General features: G+C 37.0%; 3 protein-coding genes across 7 annotated transcripts; 1 reads left to right on the forward strand and 2 right to left on the reverse strand.

Annotated features, from left to right (window-relative positions):
* Positions 1 to 23022, forward strand: eya (eya transcriptional coactivator and phosphatase 2). Of its 3 annotated transcripts, none has more exons than XM_065310932.1 (8): positions 1 to 137; positions 12271 to 12320; positions 20016 to 20354; positions 20433 to 20712; positions 20799 to 20961; positions 21254 to 21513; positions 21574 to 21878; positions 21940 to 23022. In XM_065310932.1, exons 1-8 carry the CDS (start codon positions 57 to 59, stop codon positions 22364 to 22366), a joined length of 1905 nt encoding a protein of 634 aa, XP_065167004.1. In that variant the 5' UTR covers positions 1 to 56; the 3' UTR covers positions 22367 to 23022. The 3 variants fall into 3 exon arrangements, with proteins under 3 accessions (XP_065167004.1, XP_065167003.1, XP_065167005.1); XM_065310931.1 differs by lacking the exon at positions 1 to 137 and adding an exon at positions 11627 to 12117; XM_065310933.1 differs by lacking the exon at positions 1 to 137 and adding an exon at positions 11627 to 12104.
* On the reverse strand, positions 1130 to 24754 carry Dus4 (Dihydrouridine synthase 4). 3 transcript variants are annotated; one of them, XM_065310939.1, is made up of 4 exons: positions 24553 to 24754; positions 24368 to 24489; positions 24229 to 24304; positions 1130 to 1329 (listed from the first exon to the last, which is right to left on the reverse strand). In XM_065310939.1, the coding sequence occupies exons 1-4, from the start codon at positions 24639 to 24641 to the stop codon at positions 1302 to 1304; spliced, it is 315 nt and encodes a 104-aa protein (XP_065167011.1). In that variant the 5' UTR covers positions 24642 to 24754; the 3' UTR covers positions 1130 to 1301. The 3 variants fall into 3 exon arrangements, with proteins under 3 accessions (XP_065167011.1, XP_065167009.1, XP_065167010.1); XM_065310937.1 differs by lacking the exon at positions 1130 to 1329 and adding an exon at positions 23198 to 24148 and having other exon boundaries at positions 24553 to 24731; XM_065310938.1 differs by lacking the exon at positions 1130 to 1329 and adding an exon at positions 23198 to 24148 and having other exon boundaries at positions 24567 to 24699.
* On the reverse strand, positions 24703 to 26969 carry ppk13 (pickpocket 13). The gene is made up of 8 exons (XM_065310936.1): positions 26675 to 26969; positions 26281 to 26437; positions 25987 to 26205; positions 25799 to 25924; positions 25585 to 25744; positions 25135 to 25300; positions 24972 to 25069; positions 24703 to 24905 (listed from the first exon to the last, which is right to left on the reverse strand). Exons 1-8 carry the CDS (start codon positions 26845 to 26847, stop codon positions 24703 to 24705), a joined length of 1302 nt encoding a protein of 433 aa, XP_065167008.1. The 5' UTR covers positions 26848 to 26969.
* Positions 26970 to 26985: the final 16 nt, after the last annotated feature.

Raw genomic sequence — 26985 nt, forward strand, 5'->3', positions numbered from 1 at the left:
ATATTTTAATCATTCACGCGAGTTTTAACCAGATCGATTTCAAATTACCACTTACAATGTCCAGCATTGCAACTTTTCTCTTCGAAAACACCATTTCGGTGTTCACCGAATATTCCACGATGCCGATTTACGAAGAAGTAAGTTTTTATTCAATAATTTGAATATTTTGAATGATTTGTTGTTGAATCACTTTGCGGTGGTTGCTATAACGAGGGATAAGTGTTACCAAGGCCGCGATAAACTAATTACAGGTGGAACTAATTGAAGATTAACGCATAACGCACATTAGCGCGCGCACAAAGTGCCTAACGAAGATGATAATGATAAACGACATAAAAACACCCCTCGACGCAACACCGGCATCACACTCAAGTCTCCTAACTAGCTCCCTAGCGACTGGGGTGTGTGTGGAATGGGGGTGAACGTGCGTCCCAAAAATTTAATCATGGTTATACGAGATAATCACGATTAACACATCATTTTCATTCATTAAAGCACTTATATTCGCTTCTGAATGAATCGCTTGTTATAACTAAACAAACAACAATTACAACCAGATAAAACCATAGTTTTACAAATAAAGAATGCACCTATGACGACAGTTAATAAATAAATTTTTCATAGTTACAACACAGAGATAATAACAGTAATAACACTAATAATAGTCATCAGACTTTATCGCGCGGTGTGTTTATAGAAAAAGTCGTTGAAACTAATCAGTTCCAGGAGAAATTTGTTGTCTTTTTGATTATTACACTCATTAATAGCAGTTTAAATCAAACAATAAACAATTCCCCAGACGCTAGACTTAAGCAATGAATTTAACATGTCTTTAAAAACGCAATATTTTAAATTTTTTATTTTTTATTTTATTCCTTTGTGCTTGTCACACACGTCGTGTGCATATTTAATAAATTATCAATTTTTGTGTGTCGTGTGCGACGCACGCTGATGGTGTGAGAAGAGTTAATAATCATGGCGTCTTACAGCGTGTGTGGTCAACGCGTCCGTTTCGTAACTTATTTCTTTATCAGAATTCTCTCATCGAGCGAGAGACGAGAATCCGTATAAAGTAGGTACGTATAAACACAACGCGCCGCAATAAAGAACTTGAACGTGAAAAACTCACCTTGTAGTAACACATTCCAAGTCAAATTCCGATCACATCTTCAAAATAAGTTGTCTTCGGGAAAATCATCTGGTTAGAATCGGGCGCGGAGAGAATTTGTGAGAAGTTGACGTCTCTCTGCTGAGATGATTGACAGATCCAAAACTAACAAACCGCGATTCTTCTTCTTTCTTCACTTCGACTTGACAACTGCTTCCGTTCTGCAGACAAGCGTACATTATCTTAAAAATCATAATCTTAAAATATAAACTTCACCTAATGAATTAGATATTTGCATCGTTTTTAATATTTTTAGATTTTTTTTTGAGAAAAAGTTTTGTTTTTGCTAAAATTAATTTTTAACTTTTGACTCCAGCTTCATGCTTACCAAAATTAAAATTAATTAAATTTATTTGTAGGTCTAAAACAGTTCCATGTAAATACCCAATTGTCTACTAAATTTAAAATTAGATAAATGTGTTGTTTTTTAACTAAAAATTACAAAAAATTCTAAGAATGACTAAAATATGATCCATTCCAAGCCATTAATCAGAAATTTTGTAGAAATTCCAATGATTCCACACACTTTTCAAACATTCCGAGTAGTAACTGAACACATGACACAACCAACATGAATTATCACCAGCCATCGTCAACATTTGCAGCTTTAATTATAAATAAAGCGGTAAAACATTTTGTTATCAATGTTTGTTCAATGAATATTTCTGCACGCAAATTATATACAACTGGTCGCAAATATTTATACATTCTTCATATGCATATAAAGATAATTTTCCATTGCGCAACCAACTCAAAAATATGAATTTTTAATTTTTAATATAAAATAATTATTATACATATATATTTTGTGCTCTCTGCACGAAAATTTCAACTCGCGTTGAAGTTGAGCGACGAGTGAGTGATGCAGCCGATGCGGTTCTCTTTCATGCGCATCGCAAGCCATCCAGTTCCAGTTCGTCGGGACTTTTCACGTCAATCTCCCCGGGTCTGCCGGCGCAGACCTGCGCCTGCTTGGCTGTCAGCCAGGTAAGGGTGTTTCTGGCGGAATAATGGGGTAATCTGATACGACGCAGCGGCTCCCTATTTATATACACACGCATGCTCCACGCACATACACACAGCCGGGGACACTGGGACCGATCCATTCGCAAACAGCGAGGACGCCACCGAATACAAACTAGTACCACACATAGTTATCGAGAGAGAGTTTCACAAATTCAAACCATTATGGTCTTTAGGAGGAGGCTTAGGACGACCCCAAAATTCTTATCGCGGACAAAAAGAGCAAACAGTAGTTGAGTAGAGTGTTGAATTGGTACACCAGTGGTACCAAAACTCAGAAAAAAAACATTTTTTTTGAAATTTAATCAAAATATCTAATCAATTCTCAAATAATTATTTTTTTGTTTGGTTGCTCTATGATACAGGTTGGTAACTAAGGTGTCTTAGTGTGTTGTCCTGGTAACTATCCCTCGACTCGACTAACTCAATTATGAACGAAACCATCTCCGGAGTGGCACGTGTAGCGCCGCAAACGTAACTAATTGCGTGCGTGGCATTTTCGAATCTATTACAAATCGCCCCCTAGCCAGCAGGGCTATGAATCAAACGTGGATCGACCCGTCGGGTGGTTATATCATCCAATTAATTCGATTCACAATGAAAAGGAAACATATTGGCACGTGGTAAATTAATTATTTTATCTAAGCAAACATAAAAACTAAAACCTAAAATCTACAAATTTTCAAATTGGAATTTGATAGTTAATATTTTTGAGGGTTTCTATAAGTGTATTGTTGGAATGTTCTTTTTAGAAACTAACATTGAGGGTTTTGTAGACAGGCACTCACGCGGACGTCGTGTAATCTATTGAAGATTATCATCGGTAAGAATCGGCATTATTCCTGTTTACGAGCAATATGCACTGACTGCGTAAGCTTTTTACTTAATCTTCTCAGCGTACAAAAGGACAACTGAAATGTTTTCGGAATTAGTTGGGTCATGTGGAAAAGTAGAATGTGGCCCAAAATACAAATGTGTTTTTAATTTGGGCAAAACATTTCGAAATTCTAAGAATTTCGAACCTTTAACATAACTTAACTTAACTTAAGTCAATGACCATTCACCATAGAAGTGAAAATTTTGAACCATGAATGAATAATAAATAGGAATCCATATTATTACAATGCATGTGTTAATCGGCATTTCCGAAAACCTGAGAAATTATTTACCAGGTTGTTTGATGCACGCAGATGCGAAGCCATCGAAATTCCTGCTCCCCGGATATGCTGTGGTGAATGCGAGTCGCTTTTTTTACGCGTTTGCAGTTTGCGCTTAATACGCACGCAGGATATTTGTAGCGAAGACTTATTATGACTTCCGTTTTCTTCCCTTCACCAAACATTCAAATGTGGATATCAAGTTCTTAGGCATATTCCTATCACGCATAGATATAGGTACCATACAAGTTCACGTCTATAACAATATCAATATTGAATTTTATTTTAATCTTTGTCGTGAAGAAGAAAGCAGTAGGAAAAAAGTGTGATCAAGAATGTAATTTCGCTGCGTGTCTGGAATGAAAGTGCCATTTGCGCTTGAAGAGCTCCGCGTGTCGGATACGCAATTATAAATTCCGCAGCAATTGAATTTCCTTGAAACACGACACCGCGCGAAATGCCTGCGCGTCGCCGCTACCTGCCTGGGCGGCAGCCGCCCTCGCGCGCGCCACTCAACGCCCCCGGTGTCCCGCCGCCACGCGCCGCCATTTGTGCGCTCGCCCGAGCAGCCATTTGCGCGCTGCAAAGTTGAAATATATTTTCGCTGCGCACACAAAAACATTCCGCTATTGCCGCCAAACTCAATTCACGGCGCACCCTAATATCTTGTATCCATCTTGAAAACAGTTTTATTTTTTATTTTAACCACAAAATTTAAAAATACGCCGAAATACTTTTCATTTATTTGTTTTTTATGCACCCTAACGTGAGGAATGTAACGCTTCGAAATAATAACAAGGAAGCGTCACTTCAACGTCGTCGACTGTTTTTCAACCCTCGGCTTAAGTCTGCAACGCTGTTTATAAAACAAAAACGGTCTTTATTGCTCACAGAGCTTGCGATGAAAAAACATTTCGAATTTTGATGAAACCCATGCCTTTGCGAGTCCTTCATGCGGAAAATATATTAGGTTTCAGTGTTGGTAGCTAGAAACGAAACAATGCTCGGGTTTTTAATAAGTGCGGCGATAGATTCGAACGTTTTTGAATGGGTTTCCAATGCAGTTGCAAGTTGCAACAAGCACACGGGGGCACCTGCCGCACGCCGTTTCACATTTTTCGCACTTGGTTAGCTTACAAATGCCTGACAAATGGCTCGTCTAATTCGTCTATTTTTCCTTCTCACTGGAGAATTACACAACTGCAGTTTTGAATTACTTTGATCCTATTACAATAGATCATTTTTATTCTCACAGACATGGGACATAACCAAAAATTGAGTGTGTGGTTTAGGTTATGTAAGTTTTTGACACTTAGGTTGTCAAAAATGATGATGAAAGTGTAAAATAAAAGAGATTAGAAGTTTTTCGGAAATTTTTAATGTCGTATTGTCATATTTTTACTTTCCTAGGCCCGTAAGACAATTTTGTTTTATCTTTTAATGAAAAAATGATTTTTTTGTTTGTTACGCAGCGTAAAATAGTAGTTTTCATTAATTAATTAATTTTCTTGGATAACTCACTCATAAAGATATCATTTTATTTCAATTTTCCAATACCTACACAAAACATTACCTAAAAATGTGTTTTTGTAGAATATGTTAATTCTTGCCATTTTGAATGTCTTAAAATGATGTCAAAAGTGTAAAATGACAGTAATATTCAATTTCTAACAACAATTTGAAACGTTTTAGCATCTCTAGGGCAGAAAAAACTATTTTACACACCTCTATAATGGAAAAATCAATTTTCTGTTCATAAAACACACTGAAAACACCATAAAATACCCTTTTTATGATTTTTTTGTCATTAATATTTCATTCGCTGAGATTTCTTCCCAGTGTCAATTTACTATCGTCCATTTGTCACCACCATTTAAACACCATTGTGCCGGCTAATATCGCGCCGGGGCGCAACTTTATTTTTCGATTTCACCCGAACAATACGCGCCTCTGACGCAACGCAGCCAGCGCCTAACCATTAAATCTGATACAAACACTCGCGCGCGCAATCACATTTCTCGCTTCTGTGCAATCCGATACTCTGCGATAAACGAAATTTCTGTGTAAATCGTGATTGATAACTGTGCCGCTTGTCAACCGCAAATGAACAGAAATAGAAATTTCGCCACACAATGAACTAAATTTCCGAACAAATTAAAAGTACCAAAAATGGTCACAAAAAGAAAAACAAAATAATTTTTCGTTTGATAAATTGTAAGTAATTTGATATGCGATATTTTATGAAATTTTACGTATTTTTTTTGGGGTAAAGAACGCGTAATTTAGTGTTTTTGAGTGAAATTTTTGAAAGATGGCAAGCTCACATCATCAATATGTTGTCAATTGGCAATGTAATTCGATCGCGCACATTGTTGAGTATCCAACGATACAATGGTTCTTCAACAATACAAAGTTGTAGGTACTCCCATGGGTCCTACAACTGCCAATTTAATATTTCAGATTTACTGATTTACCTAGTTATTAGATTCTACATTAGATACATTAGATTCTAAATTGAAATGTTGAAATGATTTTCGTTACCCGTGTAGCGCTTTGTTTTAACTCCTGCTGAAGTCCACATATGAACGGCATTATCATGTCGTTTCTCAAAGTTTTCTGCTTCCTTGAATTTATTGTTGGCGTTTCGCGTGTGTGCACGCTCGGCAGAGCCCATGCAACATTTCGATATCGCATTACAGCGCACTAGTAGGCTGGATTTGATTTCATTCATGCGGTCCGCGGTTTACAAGGTGATATTTCTATCGTTTTCCTTCTTATACGTCGGTGCGACGACGTCCGTCAACCGCGTACCGCGATTTTTTCCGCTTTGATTGCGCACACGGCACTCATTTCTCTCTTTGTTTCGTCCGGTGCATGACGACGTGCGCACGAATCCACACGGCTGCCGTGAGAAAAAAACTCAAATGTCGAGAGAAAACCTGAAACTCGGCGCTTTTTTCGTCGCTGCGCTACGCCGACCATGTCGCGAATTCTGCTGAGACTTGTTGTTTGTTGATTCGGGCGCCTATCTAATTGCTGACAATTATATAACATATTTGCAACGCGCAGCAAAAACCTGCTCTAAATTAACTCACAACATCAAAACCAGAAGCTTGTTTCAGTTAGTAAATTAAAATCATTCAATTGAACATCCTGTCAATCGCCATCTTGTGAATATTTTCATTCAAAAATTATTCCAAGCTAAACATATGCTTATCGGAGTCTGTAGTCCCTAAAGACCAAAACGAAAACGAAAACCCCGAATGGATTTTCCCACTTTATTTGTACACTCTCCATCGTGTTGGTTTAACGGTCCGTCTAAATAGATGTATAGTCAACACTCGGACCTCAACCCTCATCCAACCGCCTCTCGGATGATGCCGCATATCTTGATATTGATCGACCCGATGCGGGAAATGGCATCGCCTTCGCCTGCGCGCGGCAAGCTCGACGAGTTTTTCGAATAGCTTACAAACAAAGCTAATATTTGTCGACGAGGGTGAACAATAAAAGCATTTCATTTACGTACCCTTACCCTTCTTTCACGTCTCGACTCGACGATGTCGATTTCTTTCCCAGTTCTTTCCAGCCCAAAACTAAAGCCCAACCTCCAACCGCTCATCCTATTATTCCCACAGCAATCAAATATATTCCTTATAGACGTAGAATATAAGGATTGTTTTGGTATGGTCTGCCCACCACCATTGCTACCTGTCCTAGGCGGGACCTTCCCCCACTTTTTGGCTTGCAGAACTCTTGCGCTGAACGTGAATGGTAGAAGGGAGTTGGCGATGACACCCGCGAAGGATGGTGGGGATGTAATCTATAAACGCGTCGCGAGCTTCTCGAATTGTCATGGCAACAGCGCGCCGAGTTCGATGCAATAAAATAACTTCGGAGCGCAGCGCGTGTTTTGCGTTGTTACTTCGCTCCGTGGGCCTCACCTTCGTGAGGAAATTGCAAAAACGATTAAATGGAATGGAATTAAATGAAAAAAAAATTCACTCCTTACAGACAAAAACTATTAAATTAGTTTTTTCTCTTTTTTGAATGCGTGTTGAGCGGTATTTTACTCTGCAAATAGATAATATTTTGCACGTGTCAAGATCGAGCAATATCTATCTATCCAGCGAGTCCTAACGCGATCCAGGCTCAAGTTTCCCCTGGAGATGCTGTCATTGAAATTCTCCTCGCCCGGTAATTCCCGCACCGTCGTTCTTTATCAGCATCGCCACCATCTGCGGCCATCAGCGCGTCATTTACATAAAAAGGTTAGCCCAATATAAATTGGCACTGAAAATACACTCAACTAAAACTAGGCAGGCAGAAGAAGAGAAGAAAAAAAAAACACTCTCCAGCGCGAAAAATTTTAACAAGATGAATAACATTAGTTTAAATTAGTTTAGCGGAAGTTTCGGGGTGCTCATTAGTGGTCGTGCGTTGCGGCTTTTTTAGGGGTGACAAAAATGAAATAAGAAGCAAGGTGTCGCATATCATAACCTAACCTCTTCGTAGTTAAGTTTGCAACTTAAAATTATCTATGTGAAAACTTTGGATGCTTATGATTAATGTGGTTAATTTCACAAGATTTATCACACAAGTCTATTTTTAGTTTTATTTTGTACCCAAAAATGGAAATAATAAGTACCTACTATATTTTTGATACGTCATTAGTTATGTTTGAGGCAGCGCGCGGTTGGTCGAAGACGTAAAAAGTGGTAAAATGATGAGTATATGGTTCGTGCGGGCACAACGCCCGGCTTTGTTGCCGAGTGGAGAGGCTCTTTTGCCATCTTTGCTGGTTTCACAATTTCTTTTCGTACCGTACGTGTTTAATCTTTACGACTTGTAACGCGATAGTCGCGTGGCACGCCAACCAGTTAGCGCGCTAACCAGCTAAACGCATCCGAGAAACACATCCACCCGGCGTGGACCCAAGCTTGAGGCAGTAATTTTAATCCAAGGTGCAGTTGCATTCGCGAATTTCGCTATGATTTCACCCGTTTGATTGTAATAATCATAAGTTACTAGGAGCTGCACGTAAAGCAAATCTAAAAGGTTGTAAATCTCAAAAAGGGTTAAGGGTTTTTCTAAAAGTATATAATTTTAGATAAGAAAATAAAGGTATATCATGATTTTATTTCAAATTTGGTAAAAAATCATGTTTGTAGGTAATACGCAAAAAGTTATTTTGATGAAATTAGGGTTAAAATACCTTTATATTCCGTTGTATGCAGTTTGATTTTTCTTAGTTTTCTTTAAATAAATTAACAAAAAATTCTAAATGGTTGAGGTTGAGTCAATTTTTGAATTATTTTTTATCTTTTTTCTTTTAATGGTCAGTTCCCAACATAAAAATCATGTTTTTACATCAAATTTACCAAAAAAATCAAATTTGTATTATTATTTTGTATTCTGTAGAAAGTAGAGCTAAAAACCCTTTCAATCCCACGGTATGCAATTTTTCAAGGTTTTACCCAAATAAATGAAGAAAGTTTTCGGTATGACTTCAATCGTTCAATTGTAATAATAAATTTCTAAAATTTAATTTAAAAGAAAACTCAAAAGGGTTAAAGGGTTTTGGAGTCAATTTTGTGTGATTGTACAATTTGTGACCTTTTAATGGTCAGTTTGTTCCAATTTTTTTACCTGTGACTTGATTTCAATAGTAAAAACATGTTTAACATGATTTTACATCAAATCAAGCAAAAATTCATGTTTCCATTACGCAAGAACCCTTTTTGTGGAAAGTAGGGTAAACATATAAAAGGTACTGATCCTATACAATCGATTTTCTTGGGTTTACTCAAATAAATCAAGTTTTTACCTGGTTTTCTTCAAAACCATTGTTAACAAAATTTAAATAAACTAGTACCTACTTGATTCTCGACTCAAAAAGGGTAAAAGGTAAAAATCTCCAAGTTTACTTATTTTATTAAATTTTTGCAAAAGGTCAAAAGGGTGAATTTTTTTAACTTTACCTCTGGTCTACCGCAAACCCAAGCGATTTATTTGCTTACCCTAAAAAATACAAAGAAAAGAGGCACGAAAGTCAAGCAGAAAATTTGACGTTTAGGTAAAAATCTTCAAGTGCACAGATTTTATTTGCTTTAGCACTTCTTAGACCACACACTCCAACCCTTTTCACCCTTGTATAATTTTTGACAAAAATAAATATTACACATTTTAATTTTGTGCATTTCAACTCGTTTTAACCCATTTTAACCAGTTTTACCCATTCCCACGTAAGAATAACATCGAAATTCTCACGATAATTCCAACTTTACAATCCGAACACGATAATTACAACGAAATAAACCTTAATTGGCTTGTTGTACTGTTATTGTTTGAATGCATGCTTTGCATTTTTTTCGACACAAACTTTACTTAACTCTCGCGAGATGCACGGTGTTATATCGTCGCAGCATATTTATGCCTCCCCGTAGTTGACACGTGCTCGCCGTAAAAAGTATCGTGTGTCCCTGATAATTACAATAACTTAAAAATGGATAAAATTACACTATCTCCGAAACGCATCCGAACGCCTGAAGTGCACTGCACGTCTTTTATATCATTATTTATATACGGTTTTTATTGTCAAACGCGTGGATAAGCAGAAATAACTAGAAAATTTAAGATGCAAAGTGTTCATTTCAAGTGACAAATATAGAGCGAGGAATTTTCACTGGAAAAGGGTTGAATTGGATTTTGAATAGATACACTTGAAGATTTAACGAGTGCATGAAATTGTAACTTGTGTAACTTATAAGGTGCTTTATAGTTCCTCATGCAGGAAGTTTTCAAACAACTTCAAAGAGGAAATGAAATAAAATGAAATTTGATCGTGTTAAATTCCCAACTCTTTTTTTTTCTATAAAAAAATTTGGTTATTTTTGGATGATTGTGAATTTTAGCCTATGCTTTGAGTTCATTGATGATTTCCGAACATATTGTCGCGTCATGCGATAACAAAACACATCAACACTCGTCGATAAGTCCGAATCCGTTTCAATTAAGTGCCGCATCCACATATTGCGCTTTTTGCTCGCTCCCTGGATGCACTGGGGCACTTGAAGTGCAAGTCGAGGGTTCATTATTCCAACACTCCCTCTGTTAGGCCCCCCGCACGGCTCTAGTTACGAACGCGCGCCGCCTGAAACAACGCATTGTTCGCGAAAAAGATGAGCATCCGATTTACTCCCATGTGGCCAAACACCCCACGACACACTCGAACCAAATATTATTCATTGTTATTAGCCCTGAACGACATAGGTTTTGGGGCCTGCACTAGACTAGCACATGTTTGTCGGAAGTGTTTTAAGTCTGTTTGTCAATGACCATCGTTCGGGGAATGCATGTCAAGAGGGTTTTTACAAGTTCAAAACTTAAAATTAAAACTAGTAATGTATTAATTATTATCCACCCATTCTCGAGGGAATTGACGCGACGGTCATCTGTGTATCTGAGTAAGTGTACTGAGTGAATGTTCGAAAACAGATGATTTTAAAATTGATGCAATGTGTATCACAACACGTTTTACCAAGAAGAATAAACTTAAATTTAAGTACCAACATAATATTTAGGAATTTAACGCCCTAGTATTGTATTATCTGCTAAGGGATCTAAAGAATTTCCTGTTATCCATTTCAGTTCCTGTTTTGGCAAGTTGAAATTACAACCAGTAGCTAAAAACTGCTCAGGAATGCTGAAATTCTTAAAAAATAGACTTATATTTACAAAAACTGCGTATTTTATGGGGTATTTACCTTTTCAAAACGAAAATAATTCCTAGGGAAGGTTTTGAGTTACCCAAAATGTAGATATCTACTAATTCCATCATTTTTGACTCAATTTACAAATATTTCGCAATACCAAGACCCAAAAAGATGTTTTCTAAGATAATTTTTACCGAAATGTATGTTTTTCTGAGTCCATCCTACCTTGCAAGATGAAACTGTATCATTGGTTACGAGTTGCTCCGAAATTGCCTTTCGCCTTTCGCTTGATAGCCACTAGTTCATTCCGGCAACCACCAGAGGCGAACCGGATTCAGAGCATGAGCATGAGCCGCGGATAGCGAAACTTGGGTAGGCCTGAAACTCGCCCTGCGCGATTGCCACCACTCCCTTCTCCCTCTCACTTTACTACCTTGTACCTTTCGTTAGCTGTCCTTATTGGGCGCATGCCTACTACTGTTGATGCTGTTTCGAAGCGTCCGACTCAACGCACGTTTGGAATCGGAATCGGAGACTCGAAAAGCATCGGCGGTTCAGTCGGTCCGACGCCGTTGGTGAGTGTGAGTCGAGTGCGAGCGTCGAGAATTCGATTTTAAATATAATTTACACCCCCGAGAGACTTGATAAGATAAAATATAAACTAAGATAAAATAATAATTAAAAACGTGTTTTTTGTCTTTTGACAAGACATATTAACATTTATAATCTGTAATGATTATTATTGTTTAAAGTGAGTTTTTTAATTTGAACTGAACGTTGTTTGCGATTGTTATCAGTGCGTTTTGTGAAGTGATAATTATTTTAAACAGAAAAACGCTTGCGATTGTTTTCTGGGCGTTAATTTAGCCTTGATGACTTTGACGTTGTTGATCATTAGCGAGCGATCGGTAACGTTGTGCACGAGGAGCGAAGGCGCGGGTTTCGCGGTGCCGACGGGTGCCGAAAAATGGTGACTTTAATGCCATACAATTTCATCAACTCGAACGGCAATCAGACGCGATGCACGATGATCGAAAAAATGTGCGAACCCAAGGTAACATCTAAGACTGATCATTAACAATATCACATTATGATTATCAACAAAAGCATCATGGCGGCCATTTTATAAAAATACTAACACAAAAGTAGTTACAACACGTTTTTATCAGTTTTTGCTTTCTTTTCATGTTTTAAATTTGATTTTCAGGTGAAACGAACGCGAATAGATACATCCTCCGACAATAGTGATAGAGATCGGTGAGTACATCAAACATTACATCATTCTAGGACACTGATAGCACAACAGGGTCCTTTGCTTTGACGCTGTGCGCGTTTATTATATTTGTCTAATCAACCATGCATCTGTTCAGTGTCAAAAGAGATTTTCTATGTGAAGTATATTAACACCTCTTGGAGATTTTGTCCCAAGTGGATCCCATTAAAACCCGAAATCTTTTTGAAAGATATTTTACTTTAAACTGGGATGAATACAGTTTTGATCTCTTCATTATATCGAAAAATAAAGTTAATAAATGTCCCCATTGGATAGGAAATTTATGAAGTCGCGAAAAGTCAACAATGTCATAAAATATTTAAAATATGTAACGCGTTGAAAACAACATTCGAAGGAATTTGCATAGCGTGCATTATTGCAATAATAATGCACAACTTGTTCATTTTTCCACTTTGTTATTACACATTGTAATAATTCAATGTTTTGCTTCAAAAATTTCATTAATTGCGTGTTAGTATAACGAGATGTTTATACGTAAATTAATTATCTTATCTTGGTTCACGGTATAGTTTTATTTCTCGATGTGTGTTTTTCTTTTTATTTTAAATGCACACCTTCGGTTTTCCGCTGCGCGTGTTATTGCGCCTTATTTAACAAAATTTTATGTCCGCTGGAACATCATAAAACAAGCAAGACCATAGTCGTACATCCACTTAAAGCAACGTAAAGCAACGTTTCCCAACAAATCGTTCGCTGCGTTCGCTGGAAAGATGTTATCGCCGCCGTGAGTACACATGGTGGAGGAATGTGTCTCGAGACGGAGCGCGACGGACACGCGGCCGCTGCTTGATATTTACCTCTTTTCTGGAATGGCAGGCAGAATGGTTGAATCGTATTCCTTCTTCTGCGTCTCTTGTCCAATGTCCACAGCTACATTCACACTTTCGTGACAACACAACTGAGACAACGAGCGGAGACAATCTGCGCGTTTATCTTCGAGGTTTTGTACGACTAATTTCGCTTGTTTTAATTAATTTTTTGTTGGGAAGCATAGATACTTAATGTTGCCATGTGGAAGATGAATTTTTTAACGAGAAAAAGAAAGAATCGAACTTGTAGTGCCACTAGTGTACAAAGTACTCATTTGTACAACTTTGGTAGGGTTATATTAATTTTCTCGTGTAACGACGAAAAATATTTTCATTTCTAGCAATTTTGGCATAGAATACTTTTTCTGCTGACATGACATCGGTGGTAAAATTTAAAATATTGTTGTAATTATGATCCCAACATTCCTACAAATTGCAATGCAGATTTCTATAACTTAAGCACAATTTTTCAGCTAATTTGTTGGGGTGCACAAGCAGTTACTACAAAATCATTAAAACATAACACAAGTGAATACAACATCGCGACGCGGAATTCATATTTAGACTTCAGGAAATATTTGCCGACATTTTGAGTAATTGAGTTTAAAACCAGTATACAAATGATTAGACAGATGTCGAACCGCAAAAAATCGCAACATTTAGTTATTATTTGTTCCTCTGTCGTATTTTGATTTGCAAATTGTTCAGTTGTGTTTCATATTGCACCATTTTATTTTTGCTTGTTTTTATTTTGTTTTGCATGCGTTATTGGCGTCCAAGCTTGAATCAAAACATCAAAATAAAAGAAATATATTCCCTGCGACTTTCGGCCCAAGATGCACAATATATTCGCTTAATCAGTTGAATTTTTAATATCGTACGTGACGCAAGTATTGTTTTTATCACGATTAAAACGCCGAACAACGCTCTATTCATCGCTAATGATTCACGTTTAACGTTCATTTTTTGTAAGTCAATAAACATTCAAAATGTTAAAAAAAGCAACAACGATTTATACATACAATATTTGCATAAGTACGTATTTGCATGTCCAGACAAGTCAAATCTTTGCATTAATCTCAAATCGCGAAACTCGAAACAAAGTTTATTAGTCATTTCGCACATGTTCGATTAAAGTTGCGCAAAATTTCAAACCGTTTAACTGTTAGGTTTAAACATTGGAATATATTGATGCTAAAAAATGTTGAGCAACGCGTTTTATTAGTGAGTATTATTTATTATTTGTATTTGTTGGTGTGTATCGATTTTAAGAACATGCAATCTTTACTTTATCGGAAAGTATTTTTATGAAACTGCATTTTATTTGGAAAGCCATCAATTTTATTACTTTCATATTAGCTCTGCGCATTGATTAGTTTTTATTGATCCGCACCGAATTACGAGTGAATAAAACTTAGGTATAGGTAAATGTAATAAAATATATTTTACTTTCTGTCGAAGCTAAACTCAAATAAATAAAGAGATATCTTAGTATATTGTGTAATACATAAAATATAAAGAAGTACGCTTGATATGAATCATTAAAATGCAATTTTTGCAATTAGTTATGATTTTCTTGGCCTATCAACAACGATCTAAATGAAATGAACACAATTTCTTCATATGCTTAAAAAATAGTAACTTTAAGCATAATAATTGGAATAAATACTAATATTAAGCAATACTGAATCGAAACATTGCTAAAAATATGTTCTGAACAAATGTTTTTCAAATTTTGTTCTGATAATCCAAAAATTCTATTATTCCCAAATAAAAATTATTTTCTGTATTGTTATGTAACATTTAATAAATTACAAACTAATTGAAGGCGGAATTACAAGACACTGCAATAACATCAATCAACCTCACGACATTCATTCTCAAATTAAATAAATATCGCAGCGAATGTTTCGTTTCTCAACGTGGGTGTCTCGAACGACTCGCGTTGTCACGACACGCATTAGTTTCGACCATTTTTATTCTCATTTTATAAACCACATTGCTTCTACCTTGTGGGAAAGTTTCACTGATACCACAACAATCGAATATATTTAATACATCCATACATTTAAGGCGAAGGCGCCGGGTGTAAATCAAAACAGCCTACCAAACACAAAATACAAAACTAAAAATGTGTTACACACGTCGCAATGGAGGTGTTGTCGCGCGCGCATCGTAAATTTAATTCGTTATTGTGACCACCTAGGTGTAGCTAACCTCTTCTACTCGTACCTGTGCTCTTGACAAATATTCATTCATTCATTGCAACGGCACGCAAATCACACAAGTGTTTTTCATCACGTTGTTTATTAACACACTTCGGTCATCGCTGTTTGAACAAGACATGTGTATGCAAAATTCACAATGTGAAAATGGCAAGACGCTAAGCATAAGAAGTTGTCTTGTTGGTTTTCATGACCAGTAGTTGGGCGCTTTGGATCGTTTAGTGTCACATAACTTACGGATGCACAATGGATCGGAACGGAGCCGCGTCGGGGGTTCTTCACTCACAATGCAGCATCCTCACAATACAATAATAGTTTCTCGGAGAGAGAAAAGAGCAAACAGCATCGCGCCTGCACTGCGTGTGTGCACATGTGCATTTGACAGGCAAAATCAAAATACGAAGAATAGGTTGAAGAGATCTCTATGCTTCGGCCTCTCGGCAGCGACAAAAGACTTCCTACATCCTGCCCTTTTTTTTTGCTTTGCTCTTTTGTGAGCTGGTGCGCATCTTTCGCTGCCAATTTCACATTAATAAGTATTTATTTACTCGACGATGTGTGTTATCGGCAGGTTTATCAGGGATATACTACGTTTACTATCCGTGATTTTAATGGAATTCCGAGCTGTAAAAAGATTCAGATTTTCCACGTAGATTATGACATATCTAGGTATACACGGGATATTTTTTTGATGATCAATAAAATTCAAGTGTGAAGCGCGTTAGCATATTTTGAATTTCTAATTTTAATGGTGTTTTAATTTAATTTATTTTATTTTATTTCATTTTACGGTTTGATAGGATCGCTCCGAGTGTGGTTTTATTGCCATTCTGGAAATTCCTGCATGTAATTTGAATTAAAAACGAACTAAAACAATTTGTTGCTTCCAGTATCAACGAAAATTAATTTTCTGCTGTTTTTGATTGGAAAAAGACGTTTGAACGCGTTTTTCGGCTCTAGGCCAGTAAAATTATTGATTATGGTGGTATTTGTGTGTGTGGCATTATTATTTTAACAAATATTACTAAAAGAAGTAACAAAATCAAATGATTTTAGAAATAATTGAGTTTGTACCGTTTTCTGGTTGGAAAATGACATGTGAAAGCGTTTTACGGCTCTAGGGCAGTAAAATTTTTGTCTACAAATATAATTATCTGCAATTTGAAAACATTAATTAATATTTTAGATTTTGTCGCTCTACTAACAGAAAAATTATTATTTTTTCCGTTTTCTGGCTGGAAACTGAGTTTTACCGCTCTAGGGCAGCAAAATTATTGTCCTGCAATGTTTTCTGTGTGGTATTGATATTTTAACGAATATTAATGAAAAGAATCGGCGCGGCGAGTTGAGTTATCGAACGTTTTATATCGCCGAACGTTGTGGGAGTTCGTGACGAGTGACCGAAACATTAATTATGCTTTTAATGGAGCGATATATTTGTTGTTTTTTTCGCTTATTGGTTTTTCGTGCTGCCCGCTGCCCTCGGCCGCATGTGGTGCTAATATGCCAGAACCAAATGGAATTTAAATGGGAACGCAAACATTTTGTAAATGCGACGCGGCGAGACGGTGCGTAATAAAGGACGACACGTCCTCGACAGCAATCATCGCGCACAACACACCATCTCAAATAAATAATAAAAAAAAGCACAGAACAATATTTTTCTCTCCTGCACTGCACACACAATTCAACGAATTGCAATTGCAGTCGACGCATTTGGGCGTTTTACGCGAATCGCGAAATGAAATAAAGATTCCATGAAAAGTAATCAAAATTTCTTCAATAAATTCACGTATTAAAACGAAATTCGACTCATAATAACGAGCGTAGTTTACGACACCCGAAAAGTCATAAAATAACGATTCCCGCAAGGAGAGCGCGCGCGCGCGCATGCGACGTCAGCCTCGCCTCCCCAATGCACCCAATGAGCAGCAATAACCGACAGTCGCCAATAAATTTCAATTAAATTTTATTAGTTAACCGGTAAGCCGAACCGAATCGACCTTATGTTGACCAGCGCGATTTGTTTCACATTTTATTTAGACGAAATAACACAATTGAAAAATTTACTTTAAAAATCATTCAATTTTATCAAAAAACAAAAAAAAACAATTCACAGGAACAAGAACGAATAGGAAAACGTTTTGTTTGTGCTTTGTGTGTGCCTCGAACCTCGAAGGAAGTCGTCAAAATTTAATTGCTTCAATTTCTCACCATACTTTCATTCTCCATTCATGGAATTTTATTTTTAGAAAATTCAATTTCATCTATTCATTATTAGAAGTGATTCTAATAATCTACCTGAAATAGCCCTCACAGAGAGGCATATTCCGCGTCTTTCGCTCACTTCCTAATTGCACGCTGTTTACATTCGACGTGCGCGCGCGTGTATTTAAATTTTCGAAAACGCTTAAGTCGCGCCGCAATAAAAATCGCCGCGATCAAGCGAAACAAGCTGTTTGCAAGCTGGTCGTATTTTCTCTGGCTGGCGAGAGTAATGTGTTGGGCCGTTTAGCGTGAAAGACGATTGTGGCTCGTAAAACATCATTGAACGTTTCCAAACTATAAATATAAACACAGTTTATATCTAAGTATGTAACATGTTGTGCGCGCGCTTTGCACAAAACTCCCAACTCCAAACACAATTTCCACGCGATTTTTGTGATTTGTGATTAGCAACGTGAAATTCGTCATATTTTATCTCGTGTGAGATATGCACAGCATCTGGTAACAAAACGGGTTGGTAAATGTTGATGGTAGGTGGGCTGGCAGCGGGGCACGCCGCGGGCCCGGAGGTCCGACGTGTTATGTGACAAAACAACCATAACGAATTGATCAAGATTAGGTTCCGTGTTTTTAATTGTTCACTCGAGCAGGATTTTTTGTTTTCGTCAAATCTACGCGCGCTGCTTCTTTGTGAGGAGACGAAAAATTCATGCAGCCGTCGGGTTGTTTTACTCGTCGAACATCTCATTTTGCTTTCCGAAGAAGATTTTCAAGCCGACTTCTCTTCACCGCACGTCCGAGGAGTTTAACGTTTCGTTTTACGCTTCATCGACACTGATTTCTGGACGACGGACAAGTCTTGAAAGCACATCCCGAATGCGTTGAAGTGTTAATATCCGATATGAAATTATAACAAGACCACCGAAATTTTATTTTTATTATCGAAAGCTGCTTAATAATAATGCACAACAAATATTTTCACTTTGGGCTTTTAATTCCTTCAGTTTACACGGGCACCACACTGTTAGTAAACAGCAGGTTGTTGCTTAAAGCTGTGAAAACACAACAAGTGTCAAGAGCGTTGGAGTTGTAAACGTTCAGCTTCTTTTTCCAGCGCGTCCGCACGTACGATTAATTTATGTGCGCGCCCATGTCGTCGTCCTCTTCTCATTTCTTCACCGAATGCTGCTGCCTTTTTTTATCGGGCATAATTAAATAAAGAGTGCCACCCAGTCATAATTGCGTCACGTTCCCTCTTCCAGAGCGCGACGCTGACAAAGATGTAAGACAAGCATTTGGCATGCACATGTTTGTCGCCATCCTCTATCCAACCTTCGTTTCATTATTTTCGCCCTTTGCCTGCGCTTGTGGTTTTTGCTACTCGCTGGAATGACCGAGGAAAAACAAACCGAGGAGTTTTTATGCGGACACAGCTAAATGTGCCCGCCATCGCCCAGAAATGTTTCTCGGCTGCTGTAGCTGTAATTCAGTAACAGACGTGTGACTGACTAAATGACACGTTGTTTGAGAAACTGGCGCAATGCTTTTTTTCGTCGTTTTCTTGCCGTCAGTGCAGTCACATTGGTAGGAAGTTCATTTAGTTAAGTAAATAAATTCATAATTCGTTATTGCCGTGCGATGCTGACAGATTTACATCGACGAAAATAAATAATTAAATCTTAATTAATATAATGTTTGTTTGTGCCCGTTTTATACAAAACCACTGAAGGAATTTTAATAAATTTTGGTGTAGAGGTAGTTTTTACCAAGGAAAATAAAATAGGCTACTTTTTGCGCAGAAAATTTACTGTAAGGGTATAAAATAAGGGATGAAAGTTGAAATTGAGATTAAATCATATTTCAACTTGTAAAATTAGAAAATTAAGAAAGTTTTTGACGAGACCTGCTCATAATTAATCCAGAAATCTAAATAATTAATTTGCTTGTTACTAATTTGACCATTCTTTGAATTTTTAAACACAAAGAAACCTTTTTTCATTGCTTGGTCCGACACTCTTCGATTCGATTTATTAACGCCTTGGTCGTTGATCGCTGCTATCTTGTATCTACAGCAGTTTTCGAAATGTTATCATTTCGTCTCGATCTACCTACAATTTACATCGCTGCTTGACTTGCCTAACTAATGGACCTGCCTCGAAGCGCGACAAAACACTCCCGAGATAAAAACCGAACTGAACGCGTGAAACCTATGACCGAAAGTGTCACATAAATTCACATTCATAAAATAATTCCTGGTCACACATTCAAATTTCAACTTTACGGGAACTGTCCGTTTTGAGTTATGCCCTCTGCGCAGACATAAATAATCTTCATATTTATATTCTTCGGCTTGTCATGGACGTGTGTCGTTGACTGATCTTGTGCTTTTCTTTTGCAGAGTGGCAGCGGACACCACGTGTAGTCCACAGAGCGCTCACTCGTCGACATGCGGTAGTCCGCCGGCGACGTCGACGAACCAACAACTGAACGACTTGACGCAGAGAAATACACCCAGCGCGACAACTTGTACCAATTCCTCTACGCATTTATCATCGCCGTGGTCCCTGGGTGTTGTTGAAGGTGTGAAGAGCGAAATGCGTAGTCCTGGTCTGGGTGAGCATGAAGTGACCGCGTTATCGCAGGATACCAACTTCTACAACTCCATTGAATTGGGTTCATCTACTTACGACAAGGATTATTCCCAGTCGTATTCACAAGCGCATCAATATTACAATAGGTAAAATAATCTTTGATGAATTCCGTTGTCTATTTTCTAATGTTTCTTTTGTTTTTCTGTTTTGTTCTCCACCTGCAGCATGCAACAAACCTACGGCACATCCAGCCCGACAGCCGCATCGCCTTACATGAACACAATGGCGTCGCCATTCTACAATTCGTCGTCATATCCGTACACGCCGCTGAGCACCGGCCGCGGCTTGAATCCGAGCTGCAAGACGGCCACCAGCTACTTGTCGTCACCGTACTCGTCGCCCGCGTCGCCGTTTCAGGCCGCAGGACAATGCGGGCAGTACTCGCATTACACCGGATACTCCTCCACGCCGGCGTCCACATTCTCGCAGGGATTTCCAGCTCAAGTGAGTAGTGGTGCTTCACGGCCGCCACACACACGCCGACAATGCGGATTTCTGGTGTAATTAACACTTTTTGTGTGCGTTCGCAGGATTATTCCAATTACGGGCCGTACTCCAGCGACGGCCAGGGTGGGCAATACAGTTCCAGTTATTATGCGCCGCAGAGTTATTCACCGTATGTGAGCTCGCCGAGTAGTAGTGGCAGCATAGGAGCTACTTCTACTTATCAATTAGCAGGCACAACATTACCAGGTAAACACACAAATTACATTATTATTTGAATTTGTATTTTAAAACTTTAGAAATACCACGCATGCGTATTAAGAACTATGTAGTGTCATAACATACATAACCTTACTATTTCCACATCTGAATCTTCAAATGTTTCAAACAATCATAATACTTCCAATGATGTTTAAAGTATGAAAAGTTAGTTATAAATGCTATGCCCATATAGTGATACAAGCAGCAGTGAAGATGAAGGTTCTACAACACGCATTTTCTGTTTTTATCATTAAATTAATCTCAATTCTTTGATTTGCAGAGAGTCCATCAAATGGAGTCACACTTGGTGAAAGCCCAATATCTCCCTTGAAAGGAGACACATCACGACGCTCACGTGAACCCGCAAATGCCTTGGGTTCCGAAGCTCGAGGCCCCAGAGGCCGAGGACGGCGTACAAACACGGTTTCTCCAAGCGCACCAGAGCTAACCACCGATCGAGTGTTTATCTGGGACTTGGATGAAACTATCATCATATTCCACAGTTTATTAACTGGCAGCTATGCAACCAAATACCAAAAAGTATGAATTTTTAAACAAATTCTTCAAATTTCAATGTTATAACCATGTTTTTAAATATAGGAAGTTCAGAGTATTGTCCAACTTGGATTCCGAATGGAAGAAATGGTGTTTAACCTAGCAGACACTCACTTTTTCTTCAACGACATTGAAGATTGTGATCAAGTGCACATTGACGACGTTTCATCGGATGATAACGGCCAGGATCTTTCAAATTACAATTTCTCCAGTGATGGTTTTCGTTCAGCTGGAAATGGGAGCGGAAACTTGTGTCTTGCGACGGGTGTACGTGGAGGTGTCGATTGGATGCGCAAATTAGCGTTTAGATATAGGAAAATCAAGGATACATACAACAATTACAGGAATAGGTAATAAATTTTAAGTTTTAAACTATGAAAATGTAATAATTTGTGTTTTTTGTGTGAATAGTGTCGGTGGATTACTAGGACCAGCAAAACGTGATCAATGGCTTCAACTGCGTTCAGAAATTGAGTCTTCCACGGACAACTGGTTGACTCTCGCTACAAAGTGTCTGACTTTGATCAATTCGAGGAGTAACTGCGTCAATGTGCTGGTCACAACGACGCAACTTGTTCCAGCCCTAGCAAAAGCCCTACTCTTTGGTCTTGGGAACGTCTTCCCGATTGATAATATTTATTCAGCCACGAAAATCGGCAAAGAGAGTTGTTTTGAACGTATCGTCACGCGTTTCGGTAAGAAATGCACCTATGTTGTGATCGGAGATGGTCAAGATGAAGAAGCAGCCGCAAAGGCATTAACCTTTCCCTTTTGGAGGATAACAAGCCACAGCGAGATTGCTGCTCTGTATAACGCGTTGGATTTGGACTTTTTATGATTGACTCAAACCAAAAACATTTCTCGGCGAACGCAATGCGCAAACAGACACAGCCGCGACGCTGTGCAAGATTTTATATTGATTTTCGTTAAAGTTGCGATCGATGTGTATATTTATTTGTATATAAAATAGTAAATTTGTAATTATTGACAGAGAGCAACTACATTTTACGGACGCTGAGATCTAAATTGTTTCTATTTGTGTTTACAAATGCACTCGTAAGAAATTTGATGAGGATTTGTGCCAATAATTGCTGCACAATTTATTCAGTACTTCCCCCAATGCCTGCAGAGATGTAATTTGAGCTTGCGCATTTGGAGTATTTATATATAATATCCAAATAAATGGTTGGATGACTTAGCAATTTTATTGTCTCGACGACGTGTAAATAACAAATTGCTCATTTTTCGATGGATGATGTTCAGATTTGAGTTTTGGTCGCTTGTGTTCACGTGCACACCGATGGTAATTTTGCAAAACGTTCAAAAAATGGCGGACACGATTTTCATTTGATAACTAAGTTACTACGCAATCTTGTATTATAGATATAGTTCTAATATAAATTTATGATAATTCTATGATAACTATTATATTCAGTGTAAATGTATGAAGATTATACATGAATAACACTAAAAACGTATACATTACCCCGTTAATTGTGTTTTTTCTTGGAGCACCAAAAACCGTTGCACATTCACTCGTTGAATCATCACAACTCTTTCGTTTCAGACACCAACGGTGCGCAGAATGCAAAAATTCGTCATTTTAATATAGGCAACCAAAGTTACACAAAATGTAGTCTAATTTCAAACAGCCAACATATAAGCTGAATCATGGTAAGAATAAATATTTCTATTTTTTAGTTTAATTTGTTAAACAAACAATTCGTTTAATGTAAAATCGTTAAAATATTTCCCATTCGTTACATCTCGACTTTCTCCATCAAGTTTTTCACTTTGATGTGAAGCAGCACTGCTTGCTTTTACATAAATATTATTCGTATCATAATCCAATGGCATTTCTATTATATCGTTATCAATTAAACTACAACATCTAATTATAAACGGCGGATTTCTAAATAAATTATTCTCCCATATAAAATGTAACACATCCGAAAAGCTTTTTAAATTGTTAAATACTTGTTTCTGTTTTCTATTTAATATCCTACCGAGCATAAACACTAGATGATGATGAAAACATTGAAAAGTTATATTATCCGGTTTACCTAAGTCAAAAACATTGTTTAAAATGTATCTTCTTGATTTCATTAAGACGTTATAGTAGCATAACAGAATCCAGTGTTCTACGACAACTTGCGCTGCTCGAAAATCATAAGTTTCGCCTGTAAATAATGTCGGATTTGATAATAATCCATTTGCAGCCATTACACCATTACACTTTGTAAGTTTTGATAAATTATTATAATCATCTAGTGTTTCTACTCCGCCATTTGCAATTACAGGACATGACACATTCTCACAAATTAATTTGATTGCATCTGTATTGACAGGACCAGATGATACATCTGGATATCTGCCATGAATTGTTAAAAAGCTAGCACCAGCTTTGTCTAGTTTCTGACACAAATCAACCGTTTTTCTTATATCGTAAAGTATGCGTGTTTTTACAGAAATCGTAAAGTTTTGATTGTTTATCGCTGATTTACATTCTTTTATCATCGAGCATATTATTTCTGGATTGTTCATTAACTCACAACCCAGACCCAACTTTTTAGCCCATCTTTGTGGACATCCGCAGTTTAAATCCACACCATTGCAATATCTTTGAAGAACAAAAAAACAAGAACATAACATTTGACATTAACTAATAACTAATATTAATAAAAAATAGTTTGTACTTACGGGCTAACTAGAACCGATGCTCCAACGAAATCACTAACATTATTCGATGCAAATTGAACAACTAATGGTGAATCATCTGAAAGTTTACATATTTTAGAAATAATTTGTGATTGGTTAATTAAAATATAGTGTTTTATACTTTTACTTGTTGTAAATTCATTATTTCTTGCTTTACTACTCAAAATAAAAGAATCAGCCAGTAGCATAGGTGTAAAAGCCAAGTCACAATCATAGAGTCTAACAAGTTGTCGAAACTGTAACCTGCAAAGAGGAAAGACAGATAAATTTAAATGAAATTAAGAAAATTAAAGGAAGACAACTTACTTGCTATAACGTACCATTGGTGCACATACTTTTAAACATGGTTTAGTTTCGAATAAACGTAAAACACTATTATTCTCGTTTGAATTCATCTTTTTCAGATGCAGAGCACACAAGTTTAAAGATCACACATTGCAGAGAAACATTTGCAGGTTAGAAACGATAAAAGACCAAATCAACATACAGGGTGTACGATATTGTCACATATTTATGATTTTGTTGCTTTTGATTTGGTTTAGTAGGCTTTCTTCTTAAAATATAATTAGAAAGTGGCCTCAATAGAAGATAATAGAATATTTCGACAAAACTCAACAAACTCGCACCGATGAACAAAGCCGTAGTTCCGCCCATTGAAACTACACAAAAATAGTGATCAATAATATTATTGCATGTTTGCGTTATTTATTATATTATCTACTCACCAACTAAATCTAGTCTGCCTTTGACTACACTTCTCTTGAATCTCTCAGAAGGTAATCTGTCTAAGGATAATTCAACGATTGCGTAGTTATCATCAATTCTAACACAAAAATCATGTAAAATTTTTTGTAAAATATGTTTAAAATGTTGTATTGCATAATATACCCTGATTTATCATCTTTGACGATGGATAACTCTATTTCTGTGCAGCTGGGAACGCAGAAACATACAATTCCTTTACGTTTGGCCCATGGAGCTTTCAAGACAGCCAAATCATCATAGTTTTTGTTCAGACATTCAAGACCTGTGATTGTACATTGTTGTTCAGGTTCTAAAACAGATATAATGAAATAAGGTAAGAGAACAGTAAAGTTTTAAAGTGATTTTTCAAGACATAAAGACTGGAGGGGAGTGGGGGTAACAGCTCCTGTACAGCATAAGATGGAGGAGATTCTGGACCCGCAAAAAATGGTGGGGGTAAGCCTATATTACGAGGGCATGAGCTGCATTGGTAAGAGGAAAGAAAAATAATTGGAAGTCGCATTGGGTCGTCAATACTATCAAGAACGTATCTAAGTATATTAATTTTAAAACAGTTTTGAAAAGATTACGTACTTGTGTTTGGAATTAAATGATGAGAACAATTGCAGCGAGCAAGTTGAGCGTCCCGTCGACACTGGACTGAACAAGCTGAGTAACTGTAGTATTTATAAACATTCAGGTAACTCTCATCCATGAATCTACAGTTTCGTTGAACAATTGACACATCTCGGACCTAAAATATTCATTTTAAGCAATAAATAAAAATATTACCATATTATATTTTTACTTCGGCTTGATTTTCAATTTCGGTTAGCGCGAAATATCTGTGGTATCTGATTTGGGGACTAATTTGTAAGATTTCCGTTTGTAGAGTAGTCAATGATGGTACTTCCTGTTCACCAAGAACATAAATCTAGAAAGAAATAAACCAACAAATAATTTATTGATTTATTTGTTTGTTTTTTATTTATTTACATTTGAGAAAACTTTGATTTCTAAATAAAACGTGCCAACTCCTACTTTTCTATTGGAAATCATATCGAAAAATTCCGGCTTTTTTGCAGTTGTTTGTCTCGAATTTATACTGAAACACACGCCTAGTTCTGTATTCATCGGATGGAAATATTTGCAACAGTCGAAGGGCTTATTATTCCACATACACTTTGCAAAAATCTGCTCACAATTACTTCTCACCTTAAAAACACAAGATAAAAAGCAAATAAATAAATTTGCTGAAGAAAATATAATGTAAATGATAAGAATATTTACCATATCTGAAAATACTGTGAAATTGCTTAAACTGCAAGCCGCATTTCTCGTTTCTGGATCGCCACAGATTTGCAAAGTGTAAAAATTCAATCCTTTGTAATAAACCAATTCTTTTACAACTTCATCGAGATTATAGTCATGTGGATCACCATAAATCCTTAAAAACAAAATAAATGTATTCACGCATAGAGAAATGACGTCATTGTTGAGTTTTTCTACATTTCTAGATAATTCATAATTTTTTGCTTTTTTTTAAATGAAAATAATCATTAATTAAAAATAAATGCACGTTCTGAATTTTACACCTCTTAATTAATTCAACACATGCATATTTGTAATAATATTCTCATGCAGTCATTATGCCAATTATAGTTATTAGTAAAATTATTAGTACTCATCGGTAACATCAGCAATACGATCCTGATTATCGACCTCGCAGACTGTAACTGATGGAAACTGAGTATCCCAATCCAGGTAGCTCGTCTCAGCCACGAATTGAATTGCATTGTTTTGGTAATCATCCCAATTAGCACGAATCAACATTGACGTGCCTAACCAACTCAACATGCAACAAACCAACCAAAACAGTTTTTCGGACCAATGACGTTCTTTTTCCACTAGAAATCGAAATCCATGGAAGGAACTATTCAGAATATAAGTTGAAATGATAGATTTTGGTTTGAATTCTTCCATTTTCACAGTGAA

The sequence above is a fragment of the Atheta coriaria genome, unplaced genomic scaffold, assembly GCF_025399875.1.
Source record: "Atheta coriaria isolate IRGN ID8LTWV9N9 unplaced genomic scaffold, Caltech_Dcor_3.1 hic_scaffold_9_pilon, whole genome shotgun sequence".
Taxonomy (NCBI): Eukaryota; Metazoa; Arthropoda; class Insecta; order Coleoptera; family Staphylinidae; genus Dalotia; species Dalotia coriaria.